At 33.2% G+C, this 15,681-nt stretch overlaps 2 protein-coding genes and 1 pseudogene across 2 annotated transcripts; 2 read left to right on the forward strand and 1 right to left on the reverse strand.

Annotated features, from left to right (window-relative positions):
- The first annotated feature begins 313 nt into the window (after window positions 1-313).
- On the forward strand, window positions 314-8,672 carry LOC105632235 (uncharacterized; annotated as a pseudogene).
- Window positions 1,734-2,400, forward strand: LOC105632123 (uncharacterized). Its single transcript, XM_012214422.4, has one exon. It carries the CDS (start codon window positions 1,766-1,768, stop codon window positions 2,255-2,257), a length of 492 nt encoding a protein of 163 aa, XP_012069812.1. The 5' UTR covers window positions 1,734-1,765; the 3' UTR covers window positions 2,258-2,400.
- Window positions 8,673-12,694: 4,022 nt separating the features above from the next.
- LOC105632122 (ethylene-response factor C3) lies at window positions 12,695-13,620 on the reverse strand. Its single transcript, XM_012214421.4, has one exon. It carries the CDS (start codon window positions 13,545-13,547, stop codon window positions 12,888-12,890), a length of 660 nt encoding a protein of 219 aa, XP_012069811.1. The 5' UTR covers window positions 13,548-13,620; the 3' UTR covers window positions 12,695-12,887.
- Between the last annotated feature and the right edge of the window lie 2,061 nt (window positions 13,621-15,681).

Consider the following 15,681-nt stretch of genomic DNA (forward strand, 5'->3'; position numbering starts at 1 on the left):
ATGCTAGGTTTGCTGGTGTACTGAAAATCTAAGTACCAATAAACCACATGCTAGGGTTGCTTTGCATGTTTTATTATTTATCTATCTTTCATAATTTTTCAGCTAATATGGTTACAGAAATAAAAGTAGTCAAGCAGAAACAAATAAATGAATAAATAACTCCATTGCAATAATTCAGACTTAGTAGAAACCTAGTATTAAGAACATAAATAATAACATCACTCATAAATTTAAAAATAAAATGAAAAGGTAGAAATCTGCTAAGAGGAAAGGGACTTCAAAATCATAAATTTTAAAATAACGCTATATTTGCAAATTGCAACCAAATGGCTCCAACATTGTTGAAGTTAACAACAAATGCAACTTCAAAATCATGTCAAAAACTTGGCGCAATATTTGAAGCCAACCAGTTTGGTTCAGTTCGGTTTTTATGGAACACAGAAAACAATCTAGTCTAAAACAATAAAAAATAACTGAAAAATGATTGAACCAAATCGATTTGATTCCATTTGTATACGCTTCTCTGTTTGATTCAATTTTCATTTTAAAATCTAAGATTTATTTGATTTTCTCCTGGTTCGGTTCAATTTCAAGCCGTAGCAACTATTTAAACAACCCTAGGTACTCCACATTGCCTCTTGAAAATGAGCCGTCACCTTCCCTTAGAGGTGAGCCCACACTGCCTCTTGAGAACGAGATTGCACTTCCACCTGGAGGCAAGCTCGTAGCGCCTCCTAGATATGAGCCAAGACAACCACCAGGCGAGCCATACACCACAACAGAGCCACCATGCCCACCAATCCATCAACACCTAAATGGCCACCATGCTTGCACTGCGGTTTTTATCTTAAAACCAACATAATAAAATAAGATTAGTAATAATTAACAATTTATTATTATATGTTTAGAAAAATTAATTAAATTAATTGAATATTTTCTTAAAATTAAAATACCAGTGTCAATTCAAATATAGTTAATAAATGATTACGAAAGAGTTACAAGTTAAAAAAAATGATTATAATAACTGAAAATAATACAAGTTTTAACATATCATAATAAATGGCAAGTAATAATTTAATTAAATTGAAATTAATGTGTAAATAATTTGGGAAAAAATCAAAAGGAAAAAAAGAGGGATTATTATAGAATAATTTAGAAAACAGTTTAGATGGCAAAAAATGGATGGTTAATGAACATAAATAAATAAATAAATAATAATTCTACATTTGTCTCTTAGGTCAGTGGATACAAACAAAGAAAGAAGAAAAAGAGGAAGAAGGGAAAACTTACCCTTCAAAAATTTCAGTTTATACCGTTAATGGTAGTAGTTTCATATGTTTCCGCACACCTATCAGCCGCCAATTAAGAAAACGCGTAAAGGGCCAATCTTTTAATCAATTTTTTTCGAAATTAAAAAACAAACTGAAGATAAATTTCTTCAATTTATGCACTTAGGAATGCATTTTTTCAAATATATTCGTTGTGAAAGTTGACATTTGCGAAATCATGGAGGAAAAAAGAACCTTGCTTCTCAATCCTTCTCTCTATTTTGGAATCATCAACTTGCCTAATTTTTCCAGTTTTTCAACTGGCATAGTCTCAGTGGAGCCTCCTAACCCAAAAATCAGCGGAGTTTTATTTTGACATTTCGCAGACTGTGTATGAAGCAAAACGAATAATTTTGGGACACCTTTTGCCAATGTAGGTGCCAAACCATTATAAAAGGGCATTGATTCTTCTACTTTTAAACCATCAAAGCATCAAAATGTCTAACACATACCTGCTAGTGTTGCTAATTGGTGTGGTGGCTCTGGCCACTCCTTCCTTGGCCGATCACCACAAGCCATCTCACTTTGAGCACTTTCCACCTGCTTTTAGCCCCAAGCCTGCCCCTGAGCACAAGCCACCAATGCCAGTTCATAAACCTCCTCCTAAGCTGGAGAAGCCAATCCCTGAGCCCAAGCCACCAATGCCAGTTCATGAACCAGGAAAACAGAAGCCATTAACCCCAGCTGAACCTCCCAAAGTATCCAAGGGATTCCCAGAACACAAGCCACCAACTCTACCTCCCAAACCAGGATTTTTGCCGCCAGAACATGAGCCATTACCACCTCATGGTCAATTTTCAGCACACCCTCCAATGGAAGGTGGTGAAGGCCCTCACAAGCCACCAAGGAAGATAACGCCTTCTCCGATGCCACATAAGAAGCCACCTAGTCCACACTACAAGGCACCTCCACCGATTCGTGCCTACTGATGAGTTAGTGCTGATATAGAGAGACTATCAGAAACTAGAAATAAGAGCTTATATGCAGTCATTCTGCCTTTTCTCTATTTAACTCATACTATAATTGCACTATTGCACGTCAATAATAGCCGATGGGCATGTCTTTTTATTTATCCTTACGTAAAGCACAGTAGTCAGTGCATATATATATATATATATATATATATATATATATAGTCATTTACATATTCTGCTTCGGTTGGTTGGTCAAAATTCTATCGGACATGCATTATTCAAAGATTGTTCAACTATTATAAGATTAGTTATGTATTATACAAAGGATGTAAAAGTGAAGTGATTCGTTAACTGTGAACAAATATGCCTATATGACATCGATTAGCGAGAGCATAGAGCATGTAAAACCATAAACACTATCGTTGAAATTGGCTTTAAAACTAGGTACTATTAGTAAGCATTCGCATGCAACTACAATGGCACTGGGCTTTTTCGGTAGTCTCTGATAACATGTTAACCAAGCTTAACTTACTCTCCATAAGGTAGCTCAAGGGGAGGAGAAATCGCTCAAGTTTTACATGTTGACTTAAGACCTTAATCCTGAATCAATATGGGATAATAAGATTGGCTGAGAAAATAAACACAGAACAAAGAAGTTGTGTGTTCACACTTTTTTTTTTTTTCGAAAAAGGAGAAGATTTTGATGATCTTACTATACCACTGACGAGCCCGGCTTAAGTCCTGGCAACACAAGCGGTTAAGTCCTGAACCTTCCCCAATTCCATCAACAACTTTCAGTCTTCTATGCTACAATGCATAAAATAAATGAAGAAGTTTAAAAATGTAATAGTCATGACCAATGTCAAAAGAGAAAAAAAGATTAGGGTGTCATTGCGGGGAAAACAGGATTAAAGACTGTTCATATGTAATGTAATCTGCTACTATTTCTATAAATAAATCTAAAGCAGTTGCAGTTAATGCAAGTAATTATCTAAACCAGCTTCATCCTAAAACTGTGTAACATCTTAGCTTAATTGCAAAGAAAGCGAAAGATCAACAACAGTAAGATCTTCTAAACGTTTCCTCCACAAGAGTACAGAGCCTTTGCCCAATTTTCCAATTTTGCTCACTCAATAGGACCCAAATGTAACAATCACATTTAAGCCTCAACTAAAAATTAGAAACTTAGTTTGACTTTTTTGCAAAGTGACAAATAGAATGAACAAAAGAATGACATATGTACCCTCTGGCAAAGTCTTCAAACCACTATAAACGGGTCCTCGTTCTTCTTTTATCATGCAGCAGCACCATCAAAAGCCTAAGGATGCACACTTTCTTTTTAATACTCCTCCTTGGAGTAGCTGTTTTAGCCACTCCCTCTCTTTCTGCCAAATATGAACGTTCTAAGCCAGACGAATCTGGTTACAGCCCTTCCACCTTCACACCACCAGTATACAAGCCTCCAATACCTTACCCACCAGTTTACAAGCACCCTAAGGTAGAGAAACCACCAGTTTTCAAGTACACCCTAAGGTAGAGAAACCACCTGTTTACAAGCCCCCTAAGGTAGAGAAACCACCAGTTTACAAGCACCCTAAGGTAGAGAAACCACCAGTTTACAAGCCACCTAAGGTAGAGAAGCCATTCCCTGAACACAAGCCACCAACTATACCTCCCCCTATCCACAAGCCAGTGCCACCTTATGGCCACTATCCAGGACATCCTCCAGTAGAAAATGCAGAATATTACAAGCCTCCGAACAAAAGATTTCCTCCTCCCAACTCCTCAAATTGAACCACCTAAACCACAATATGAGCCACCCCACAAGCCCCCATCTCCTATCCATCCAAACAACTGATTTAAATTAATTTGGATGTCTTAGTAGCTTAAATAAGCGCTGCTTCAAGTTATTATCACATCTCGTATGTCTCATACACCAGTTACTACAAGCAAGGAATGCTTATCTTCTTTCTTATTGTTCTTTGCTTGTCCATTGTAATTGATGAGCATATATATCTATGTTCTAGCATGTAAAGCAGCAACTGTCGGTGGTTTGAAATTTCTTATATATATAGATTTCTTATTTTGATGTTTGACACGCTATTTTTTACTTGCTAAATAGCTCCAGCATAACTATTGGAGACACTATTGTATACGAATGGAAAAGTCCTGTCCGCAAAGCTCCTATTATCAAATTTCAACTAAATGTTCAATTATGAGCTTAAGGGAAGAGGGCCTAAAAGATCTAACGCAATTGACTTACCTAATAAACCTTTAACAACATTAATTAATATGTGATGATCTGATTGGCTAGTCGGTAATATTGATTTTGTGTGTTAAGTCATGTTCCCCAACCTTTTTTCAAAAGTCTAGTCTACCTGCTAAGGTTAAAGAAAATCCCAACACCTCGTATCCAATTAGCTGGATAGTCTATCCAGCTAACTTTCACCAAGATATTTGACTGCTTCTACAAGGAAAGAATATTGAAGTCACTCTGGAGGTAGTAATTGTCTTTGATCCTAACCATTAACCAATAGGCGTAACTTAGCTTACCTGGTACATACACTAAAGAAAGTCTTAAGCAAGGTCATGGATTGAAAACTCAGAGCTGATGAACCAAAGGACCAAAAAAAACACGCTATTCCACTATGAGTTAACAAGCTTGTTCGTTTCACATGTCAAGCATTTGAAACTCTTAACATTTAACTGTAACTAATGAGATTAATATCCATATCATTCCACTTCTTCCTCGATTTGACCCAACTGCGATCAAGAGTTCTTTTTGGTTAGTGCTAATGATTTTTAAGCCAGTATTAATCAATCATATTGCTAGGTTTCCATAACTCAAGAGACATTACCTGCTCTTTCTGTGATTCAGAGCGAGTAAGAGTAGACTGCTTCCAGTCCATGAGGCCATGCCATGCTATTCCTTCTTAATATAGAAACGCTTGTAAAATTTCCTGGCCTTGCAATGAGGCTGTTTTTTAACCTGTCATTTCTGATGCAAAGTAAACAACCTTATCATGACACCAAGACTACCATCCATTGCGAATCATAAATTTATAATAATTTACACCAAAAGCTTTATAGTTTACCTATCAGGTATAATTCCAAGTTCACATACAAGCATGTGATTGAAAATATGCAGTAATTTAATGAAATAAGCCCATTACTCCTATCATAAATCCCACCATAGTTTCAATGTATGGTTGGAAGAAAACAACCTGCTGATTGCACAATTTGTTTTATCCTTCCATATCTCTAACAAACTATAACCAATCTCATTTCTCATGGCATTATACATAAAAATCTTCAGTTGCATAAGTCAATGCTGGACGAAGTTTTTTTTTTTTCCTTATTTCATTAACTGATAAAGCAATCATTAAATTGAAGTACTGGTGCACCAATTCTGAATTGTTATTGTATTGCTCGTTCTATTAGACACCGTCAGTCTCCTGCGAAATATTCAGTAAGTAAGAATAACAATTCCTGAATTCCTAATAAAAAGGATTATTGCTGCTTGAGTAGCTTACAATTATATATGAATTATCATTTCAACAGAAGCAGAAACAACATCCAAATCAAAATTGCCGTTCCAATTCATGAGGAGAATAAAAAAGAACAAAATAAACTAACAATTAGGGCTCCGGAAAGCCCATTAGTGATCAAATTCCGAATTCCGTTTCCAGTTGGTTAATAAGATAAGAATTGCATAAAATCACTGACATTGATGGGAGGAATGTTTGTACACAATCAACACCTAATTCAATTCGTTCCAGTAATTAGCAATTGTAAGTAAACCAAATCCGATCAATCCTTTTAAATAACAAAATGAAACAACATATAGATATTCTCCGAGAGAAGTAGAAGCCTTACTTAAGCAACATTTTTCTGCAGTTTTGAATTTGAAACGAGAATAGACCACCATGTCTATCCCCAACGTCCATCAGTCAATCACCATGGGAAGGCAATAGCTCCTAGAATATATTCAAATTTGTGTAAAACTCTAGCTAAGAGCAGAGATATTTGAGTCATTATCTTTTTGTTCAGCCAAGATGGGAAATAATACCGTTCAAACTTCAAACCATTTTTTTCTTTTCTTTTTTTTTTTTTAAAGAAAAAAAAGGATCACTTAAAATACGGTGAAATGGCAACACTGAATCTGAACCCCTACTTGCTCTCCTAGTATTATCTTCTGTATAAAAAGCCCCAGATCGCAGAACCTTTGAAAACCCATCTACTATCTTCTCTTCTCAAAATTCCTCATCTACAATGGCCTTCGATTCTCTTCTTGTTGGCCCACCGGGGATCTATTCCAATCTCCCCTCCATCTCCGTCGATATTGATGGCGACATGACCTTGTCCGCCTTCCATTAAAAAATCGGAAATATCCGCCTAGGAAGCACCACCCTCCCTACATCTGGCTTCAGGGAGAACAAATCCCTTACGTACGTGGACTCTGGAAACCCTTGCCTTGACTTTTTCTTCCACGTGGTGCCCGATACGCTAGAGTTCATTGATAGCGGCTTATAAACGATTGGGCTTGTGATCCATTAACGACGTTGAAGCTTGTTTGTAATCTAAGGGGAGTTAGGGGCACAGGGAAGTCGGATAAGGAGCAGTTTTACACTGCTGCTTTATGGTTGCACAAAAACCACCCAAAAACCCTAGCTTGCAACGCGAAGATTTTGGCAGAGTTTGGATACTAAAAGGATTTGCTGGAGATATTGTATAGGTTGCTAGAAGGAGAGAATGTGAGACGGAAAGAAAGAGATGAATGGCAAGTGAAGAAAGCAAATAAAGGGGTTTCGAGAAAACGTAGTTTGTTTGCCAAGAAACGCGCTGCAAAGGCGGCAAGGATGCATTCAAGGGTGGGAAGAAATAGTAGGAAATACTCACCCAATACTTCACTCGAATATAAGCCTGAACCAGAGGCAACACTGCCAAAAGAAGTGAGGGTTGCCAACCTTAAAGCTCAAGCGAGGACCTTGAGGAAGGAGAAGCATCTAGACCGAGCAAAAAATGCTTTTGAGAGGTATACTAGAGATCCTGTTTATAGATTTTTGCATGATAGTGTAGCTGAGCTGTTTGCAGATACTTTAAAGCAAGATTTGCAGTTTCTGAATTCTGGTGAGATTTACAAGATTAGTCTTGCTTCAAAGTGGTGTCCTTCTAATAATTCATCTTATGATCGAGCTATATTGACATGCGAGAATATTGCAAGGAGGATTTTCCCTAGAGAGTCCTCCCCTGAATACGAGGGAATTGAGGAGGCACATTATGTATATAGGATTCGGGATAGGTTGAGGAAGGAAGTACATGTCCCTTTACATCAGGTTCTTGATTTACCTGAGGTGTATACGAGTTCTAATAGGTGGGAGACCCTCCCTTACGATAGGGTTCCTTCTGTAGCCATGAAAAATTACAAGGAACATTTCTTGAGGCATGATAATGAGCGGTTTAACGCATATTTGGAGGATCTTAAGCGTGGAGATGCTAAGATTGCTGCTGGTGCTCTTCTCCCTCATGAGATAATTGCTTCTTTGAAGGATGTAGACGAAGGGAAAGTTGCAGAGCTGCAATGGGCGAGGATGGTGGAAGATATGTCAGAAAATGGAAAATTGAATAATTGCATCACTGTATGTGATGTCTCAGGAAGAATGGATGGGACTCCTATGGAGGTTTGCGTTGCACTTGGGTTGTTGATTTCAGAGCTTAGTGAGGAACCATGGAAGGGCAAAGTTACCGCATTCAGTGGAAATCCTCAAATTCACTCCATCAAAAGGGGATAGCCTCCGGGAGAAGACCAAGTTTATAAAGAAAATGAAAGCGGGTACCAATGCAGATCTCCAAGAGGTTTTTGATAGAATTCTGAAAGTTGCTGTTGATGGAGGGCTACAAGAGGATTGGATGATAAAGAGGATTTTTGTTTTTAGCGGCATGGAGTTTCATAAAGCATACAAAAGTCGCTATATGTATGACTCCTGTACGGAGAGTGATTGTTCAGATATGGATAGTGATATAGAGTATGATTTTATGTCTCAGAACGATCTGGAGGAGAAATGGAAATGAAAATAGAGAAACAGAGACAACGTTTCTTGAAAGGATGGAAGACTGATTATGAAGCTATAGTGAGGAAATTTAGGGAGAAAGGTTTCACTAAAATGCCTAGAGATTGTGTTTTGGAACCTGAGAAACTCTTCTGATACGCCTGTTACAGCAAATCAAAGTGGCATGGCTCTTGTTAGTGGGTTTTCCAAGAACTTGGCAAAATTGTTCTTGGAAAATGGTGGAATCATTGATCCTATGGCTGTCATGGAACTAGCCCTCTCAGGAGAGCTGTACCAGAAACTACTTGTGTGTGATTAAATGATCTACATATTTGAACTCTTCGATCTTGTACTTCTTGATTCCTTGTTTTTATTACTAATGAAAGCTTTCCATTGGTTGTTCTTGCAAAATATTTGCTCAAACCATGCCTTTTCAAGCAGAGTAGTATATAAAACCGACGACCTTAACTTGTGTGGACCAAAAGAACCAAAGCCCATTGGACACAATCGACATGACAATACGAGGAGTTTTAGGGCCTTTTTATCTGTTGGGTCTGTTTTAATCTTTTGGGCTAATATTATTAAATTAGAAGGCTGGCCACAAGGTAATTAAGATCCCATTTTAAGATTCTGAGCTTACACTTTATTATTATTTTCTTTTTCACAATGTTCATTTTCCACTAGAGTTGAGTGTAGTTACTTGTCAATCATCATAACATCAAAACCCATACGCATTTAAATTTTGGTAGACAGGCAGAAGAATACACAGACAGTAGACAAGACAAGTACAAAGAACTTTACATTGCACCAATTTCTTTCTCTTTGATAAGGTAGGACCCACAATTTTCTTGGAGATTCTCTTTCAAAAGAATATCCTATATTTCTATCCCTATACAAATTTTTAAATTTAGAGTTATATGCAATAATAATAATTTATAACATCATTAAACTAAATATAATAATTCATAAATAAATAAATTAGGTGAGACTTCCGATTCATGTTAATTTGACAACATATGTATAATATGCGGATTAGTGGATCCAAAGTATATGTTAATTAGAAACATTAAACAGAAGGAAAAGCTGATTATGCATATTCATATGGTGGTATGAGTTGGAATATAGATTCTTTTAATTTGATTTATTAATAATGTTAAATAAATAAAAGTCTATCACGAACATGTGTGACCAAGTTCAGTTAACCACTTAGGATTGAAAGTGATATGTCTTTATCTTTATCGATCAAATGAAAATCATGATTTGCCACTATATTTATTACACTTTATAGATTGCATTAATAAATATTTTCAAAATAAATAGCCTTTGAATTGACTAAACAAAACATTTAAACATTGACCACCAAGACTTTTAATCTTGGATTGTATTACCAAATTGGAACAATCAAAATTCACGTGACATATATAATTATTTATTCCTTAATTACTCCAAAATATTTTTTTTTCCCTTTCTAATTTTTTTTTTTTATTTAACTGCATTTTCGTAATTTATGCATAAAGTATAGTCTATATCAGCACTTAGGTACATGTATTGAAATACTATACGCAAGCATATACAGTATAGTTTATATTATACACTCTTTTTGAATTGACTATAGTTGGCAGTTGGCCCAATTTAATTTTGTAAAATTTGTACAGAAAATGACATAAATTGATATTAAAACCAAAAATTCTTTCCAAATCTATCACCAGTAACTAACTTATTTGACGACTGAACTATGACCTTAATTAGAAGGTTCTTGCCATTTCCTTTGAATTAATGGCATACCCTTAGGATTCTATCCTTTCAATAATTATTTTACTTCAAATCAAATTGATAGTGATTTTTTTTTTTTATTAGCAATTAATATAGAGTATCATGTTTCGACCTCCATTTACTAAAGATAGGAGTTATAAGTTTTTTAAAAATTTTTATAAAAAAAAAATGAATAAATAAATTCAACAAATAATGGAGTTTTTTTTTTTTTAAAAGAAATTCAAATCTAATAGAGAGTATTAAATGTGTTAGAATGTCACATTATACAAAGGGCATAAGAGAGTGAAAAGTTAATTATCTACCATAAAATAAAAAGTCTAAAATGGTTTTTTTTTTTTTAATATTTTTAGCAATAGTTGGTCCAAGTCTTAAATTTTTTTCTTCGTGAATTGATTTTATTTATTCCAGTCAATTACTCCTCCCATTATAATTAACAAGGATCTAATTAAATTTTAAATTTCGAATGTCAATTGGATGTTAATCTCAAGTCTAAAAAAGTCAAAATATTTCTTCATGAATTCTAATCTCGAATCAAATAATTTGTAATTTGTTTGTACTCTTTGGTTCAAAAACTCTAAAAAAATAAATAATATTTTTGAATACATTATATCAACATAGAGAATACATTTTTTGAAATTAACCATGAAAAGAAATTTAATATCCAATATCTAAATTGAATTAAGGATATCATTGATGGCAGGAATGAAAAAAAAAAATTGAAAATTTATCATATAACATCAAAATTTAGAACAACATCCTTCTTATTAAAAGATTCCTATACATAAATAAAGACATTGGTAAGTGTATAACTCTCTAAGGACTTAATCTTCATTAGATTATGAAATTTAAAGCACAAAAAATGGTAATGTAGATTATGAACATTCAATTTTGAATTCAAAAAGCATAAAAGATATGAATCTTTCATTTTTTAATACTTGGAGTGAAAAATAATAATATTCAACTTTTGTTGTATTGTTTAATTAAGATTCAACATTTTCATTATCTTTTGCTTTTCAATGGAATAGAATAATCTTTTAAAAAATAAAATTGCAGGATAGAGGGGTCTCATCTGGCAAATATCAGTCCAATTCCAACCACAGGATAAACAAAACCTAATTGGAAACAAAGAGAAGATTCGTTTGGATTGAAATTGGACCCAAATAGTAATTTTCAAATTGATTGAATTGAATCAATGAAATGAATGAGACAAACAAAGCCTACGCTAAAGACCAATTCTGAAATATTTCTTTATTAGTCTTTTCAAGGTTACCAACACTCTTAACTCTTTACAGCCCGCCAATTTCGGTTTTGCTTCTTTGTTTTTTTATTTATTAAATTAATAATAATTAGTTATTTCTTTTTTTTTTTTTTTTTTTTCCATTTCTCTTTCTTTTCAATATGTTTTCGGTTTACCCATTTCTAGTAGTGTATTTTGCTTCTAATTCTTTATTTATTTATTTAATAACTTTGCTATATGCACTATTTTTATTTTCCATTACAATACTTTTTTTTTCTTGGTCGTATTTCTTATATTGTCTCACAAGTAACTACAAGAGAGAATTGTTTGCTTCCTGAAAAACAAGAATTTTCTTATATGTTTTTTTGTTCAATTTAACATGTGCATATTGATTTTTCAAGAGCTTCTTACTAATATTCTTGAATTTCTAGAGTTGGTAGCACGTTGGATATGGATTTACAATAACTAGTAGTAATTAATAATAATAAGTAAATAAACAAGAAGTTTCTACTTACTTGTCAAACACAAAGTCTATCTTTCTAGAATAGTATTATTACAAATTTCCGTAAAAAAGAAAAAGCTACTCTTTCATGTATTTTTAGCCTATTCTCCTTGAAAAAGATAGTTGAAAGTTCACAGATATAATTAAGAAGTTCGAACTTACAGAGTAAAAACTATTCTAAAATTGTTAAAAGAAAATGGCAATATTAGATATCAGAACCTATTCATCACTATTTACAAAAATAATTCTTTAAAAATATTTCTATTAAAACTACAATAGTTATTTCAAAATTATCATATAACATACTCTACTTGTTTTTGTAAATAAAATTCAAAATATTACTCAATACTTGTACACTTGTTGGTATTAATATTTAAATATAATGAGTATCTTAGTTTAGCGGTAAAAATAAAATTATATAAAAGTGAATATAGATTGAAATCTCACCGTCGTAAAATCTCGTCGTTCATTTCTTAATATTAAAAAAAAAAAAACCAAACATAATTTTTATTGAAAAAATTGAACTTAAATTATACCCAAATAGTACACGTACTTATCATTAGATCATGCACATTTGTGCAATAAAAATTTAAAATAAAGTACAACGATAAAAAAAAACATGCATGAGATTTTCTAAAATGCCATTGCATGGACGGGCACCGTCACTGATATGAAACGAGTCATGAGGGTAAAGAAGTGTTATTAGAAATGAAATGGTCAATTATATTTTTGGGTGATTTCCATAAAATCAAGCAATAATGTTTTATAGTTGCAAACTTGCAATTACGTGAAGCAGTTGTGCTTCTCTATTGTGTCCTGTCATTACAGTGGTGCAACTCTGTTTAATTTACAGAGTCCTCTGTTTCCAACATGAAGATGGAACTTGTGAATTGATACTTAAATCAGTGATTGAAACTCACAAGATTAATTACTACAATATTTAATTAGTAAATCCCTATAAACTTTACAAGGGAAAAAAAAAAAAAAAAGATATCAAGGTACACACCTAAATTCAAAAAAACAATCGTTTCTCCAACCATTGCAATGACGTGAGACAAAAAGATAAAGATGAAGCAAATAAGTCTAGATGAACTTGGTTGACCAAGGTGTAGCATTTTCAGAGGAAGAAAGAAGCTGCTCCAAGTAATCAGGACCTAAATCTTCCAAAACGACGACGTTTTCTTTCTTGGCTCTGCTCATAATTTTCCTTCTCATAGTATGTTTTCTTTTAAGAGCTACAACAGGTGAGCAGCCATCTTCTTCATGGCTGTATTTCATATCCTCAAGTGACTCTTTTACTCTTTCAACTGGAAAATTCAGTACAGCCCCAGCTCCTCTCATTGAAAAAGCAGCTTGATCGTAAGCTAAAGCAGCTGCCTCTGCGCTATCAAATGTCCCTAACCATACTCTTATTCCATGCCTAGTTGAATCTCTTATCTCCGCCGCGAATTTTCCCCATGGCCGCCTCCTTACACCTCTGAAGGATTTGCTTTCCTTCTTTGTGTTTTGTTTTATTATTGAACTCACCTCCTCTTCTTTGATTTTTTTGTTCGAATAATCCATTTTTGACGTTTCTTGCGTTGCCTCTGAAATTAGTCCATACAAAAGCATTTCTTCGGAATCATTTTCATTGAAAGGGAGAGAATCTTGGTTAAACGATGGGCTATAGAAGGATTCCGGCGATCCGAAAGAAGATTCCGATGAGAAATCAGAATTGGGAGAGTAAAAATTTGAGGAATCCATGTGAATCTGGTAACGAGATTTGGAATGTTTAGTTGGTTGACTGTTTGGTATGCTTTTAGAAGTGCATACTGAGCCTGAGCCTGAGGTATACAAAAATGGAAGCCTGGTATCCCTTTTATATTCGCAGCAAAGAAGATAGAGAAGTAGGATTTTACAGTTACGGAAGTATTAAAATTACTGAGAAGGGTAAAAAAACGTGAAGGTAAAAGAATAGGAGATGAGTTGCACTTTTAATTCCCTTTAGCGTTGGTGTGGGCCATAAATGGGCCAAAATCACACGTGGGTCAATTGAAGCAACTACCAAGGCGGCCAGGTCAGAGGGGAAATGTTGAGTGACGTCAGAGTATGATCTCAATTTTGTCTGGGAGTGAAGATTGGGTTGGGCCTTGTCCATTTATCATCTCACGTGGACGATGTTGATATTTCCGTTTCTTCCCATGATCAGGACAAATCAGCTTTGCGGTTGTATTGCCGTTGGCTTAACTTTGCTTTTATTTCCTGGAAAATAGAGGATGACTTGTTTTCTTGGGCAATAGACCAACCACTCTTTTTTTTTTCTTTTTTAATTATTATTATTCATTAACCTCTGCTATTTTCCAACAAAAATATTTAGATGTTTAGGAGTGATTAAGAAAATAGTATAGTGAAAGTGAAAAATATTTTGGTTGTCAAATGAAAATTAAGTTATTTTAAAGAAAAATGATACCTCTTTTTCAGGAAAAAAAAAATTATAAATTTATTAAAACCTTATAAACACAAATTTATATTACTCTCTTTATCAATGATACTCACTATTATCAATTGCTGCTAATTACAACTAGTAATCTTATTATTTTTAATGTTGTAACTAAATAATAGAAAATAAATTATTTGAACTGTTTTAAGTGTGAAATGAAGACACATTTTTCAATGTAAATTATTTTTTGAAAATGTAGCCTTAATGAAAATAAAAGATGAAAAATAAAATTTTAATTTAAAATCTTTACATTAATTATAAGATGCATGATATCTTATTAAATTCGAGGCATTCTCAATTTTTATTCTGAATATAATCATTTCAACTTATAAAATACACTTATTATATATTTTAATTTATAAAATTATTCTATTAAATGGTTCAATTTCAAAAATTAAATCGATTAAACATTTATTACATAACTAAAATAAGTGAAAATTATTATTTCAAAAGTTATATTAATCATGTGTCAAATAATTAGTTTACATATAAAAATCAAAAACTCTAAAACATGTTGTTACCATGCAATATTATTCAAAATTTATAATTTTAGAGGTGTAATAAGTCCTATAATATTTAGGACGGTACGAAATTTTTTCGAAAAAATATTGTTAAATAAGTAATGTATAACTTCTATCCTGAAATGTTGAAAATATTTAAAATATTTGTCTCGGTTCTTGATAAAACGAGCCAAGTTGAAAGGAAAGTCAGCAATACTACTCATTGCGGGGATGAGTATTGTTTGGACGAAATTGAAAAAACAGAGTATTTTAGGAATAGTAACTGAAGGAACTTCACAGGTTCTTGGATTAATTAAATTTTCAGGTTTCATAGCATTAAGGGACAATCTCGTTATTATCCCTTTTTATTAGTGTTTTCTTTTTTCAACAATCAATTTTGTTTCATTTTTCATGAGCATGTTTTCATTTATATGATTTAAAAAGGAAATATATATAAACAAACAAGTAAACGGTTATGTCAATAGAAATGTATTGCATTGTAAATGAATTATACGATTCTTGATTCAAACGAGAAAACAATTGTTAATTTACTAAAAAGAAAAATAAAAACCTTTTTTTTTTATTTAATTGTATTCTTTTTAAAACTCTGATCCATGTTTCTTTATACAGCATCAGGGTTCATGTGAATTGATTTTGTGATAATCATAAATTGCTGCCAACCCTAAGTAATGTATGAAAATTGGAAATAAAACGACTTCTTCCAATTTAAATTTATTATATTATTACAATAAAAAAATAATAATAATTGCCAAGCAAATGAAGAGAGCAAAATTGTTTATTTATGGTGATTTATTCAATTGCATCATTATCCTAAACATAGGGCCTAAATGAAACCCAGATTTTAAATAAATAGAAATATATATAAATAAATGTGAAC

Source organism: Jatropha curcas, chromosome 7, assembly GCF_041381405.1.
Source record: "Jatropha curcas cultivar XTBG-Jc1 chromosome 7, XTBG_Jcur_1.0, whole genome shotgun sequence".
NCBI lineage: Eukaryota > Viridiplantae > Streptophyta > Magnoliopsida > Malpighiales > Euphorbiaceae > Jatropha > Jatropha curcas.

Coding starts and splice junctions, on each gene's coding strand:
- LOC105632123 (XM_012214422.4), top strand. CDS start 1,766: ATGTCTAACACATACCTGCTAGTGTTGCTAATTGGTGTGGTGGCTCTG.
- LOC105632122 (XM_012214421.4), bottom strand. CDS start 13,547: ATGGATTCCTCAAATTTTTACTCTCCCAATTCTGATTTCTCATCGGAA.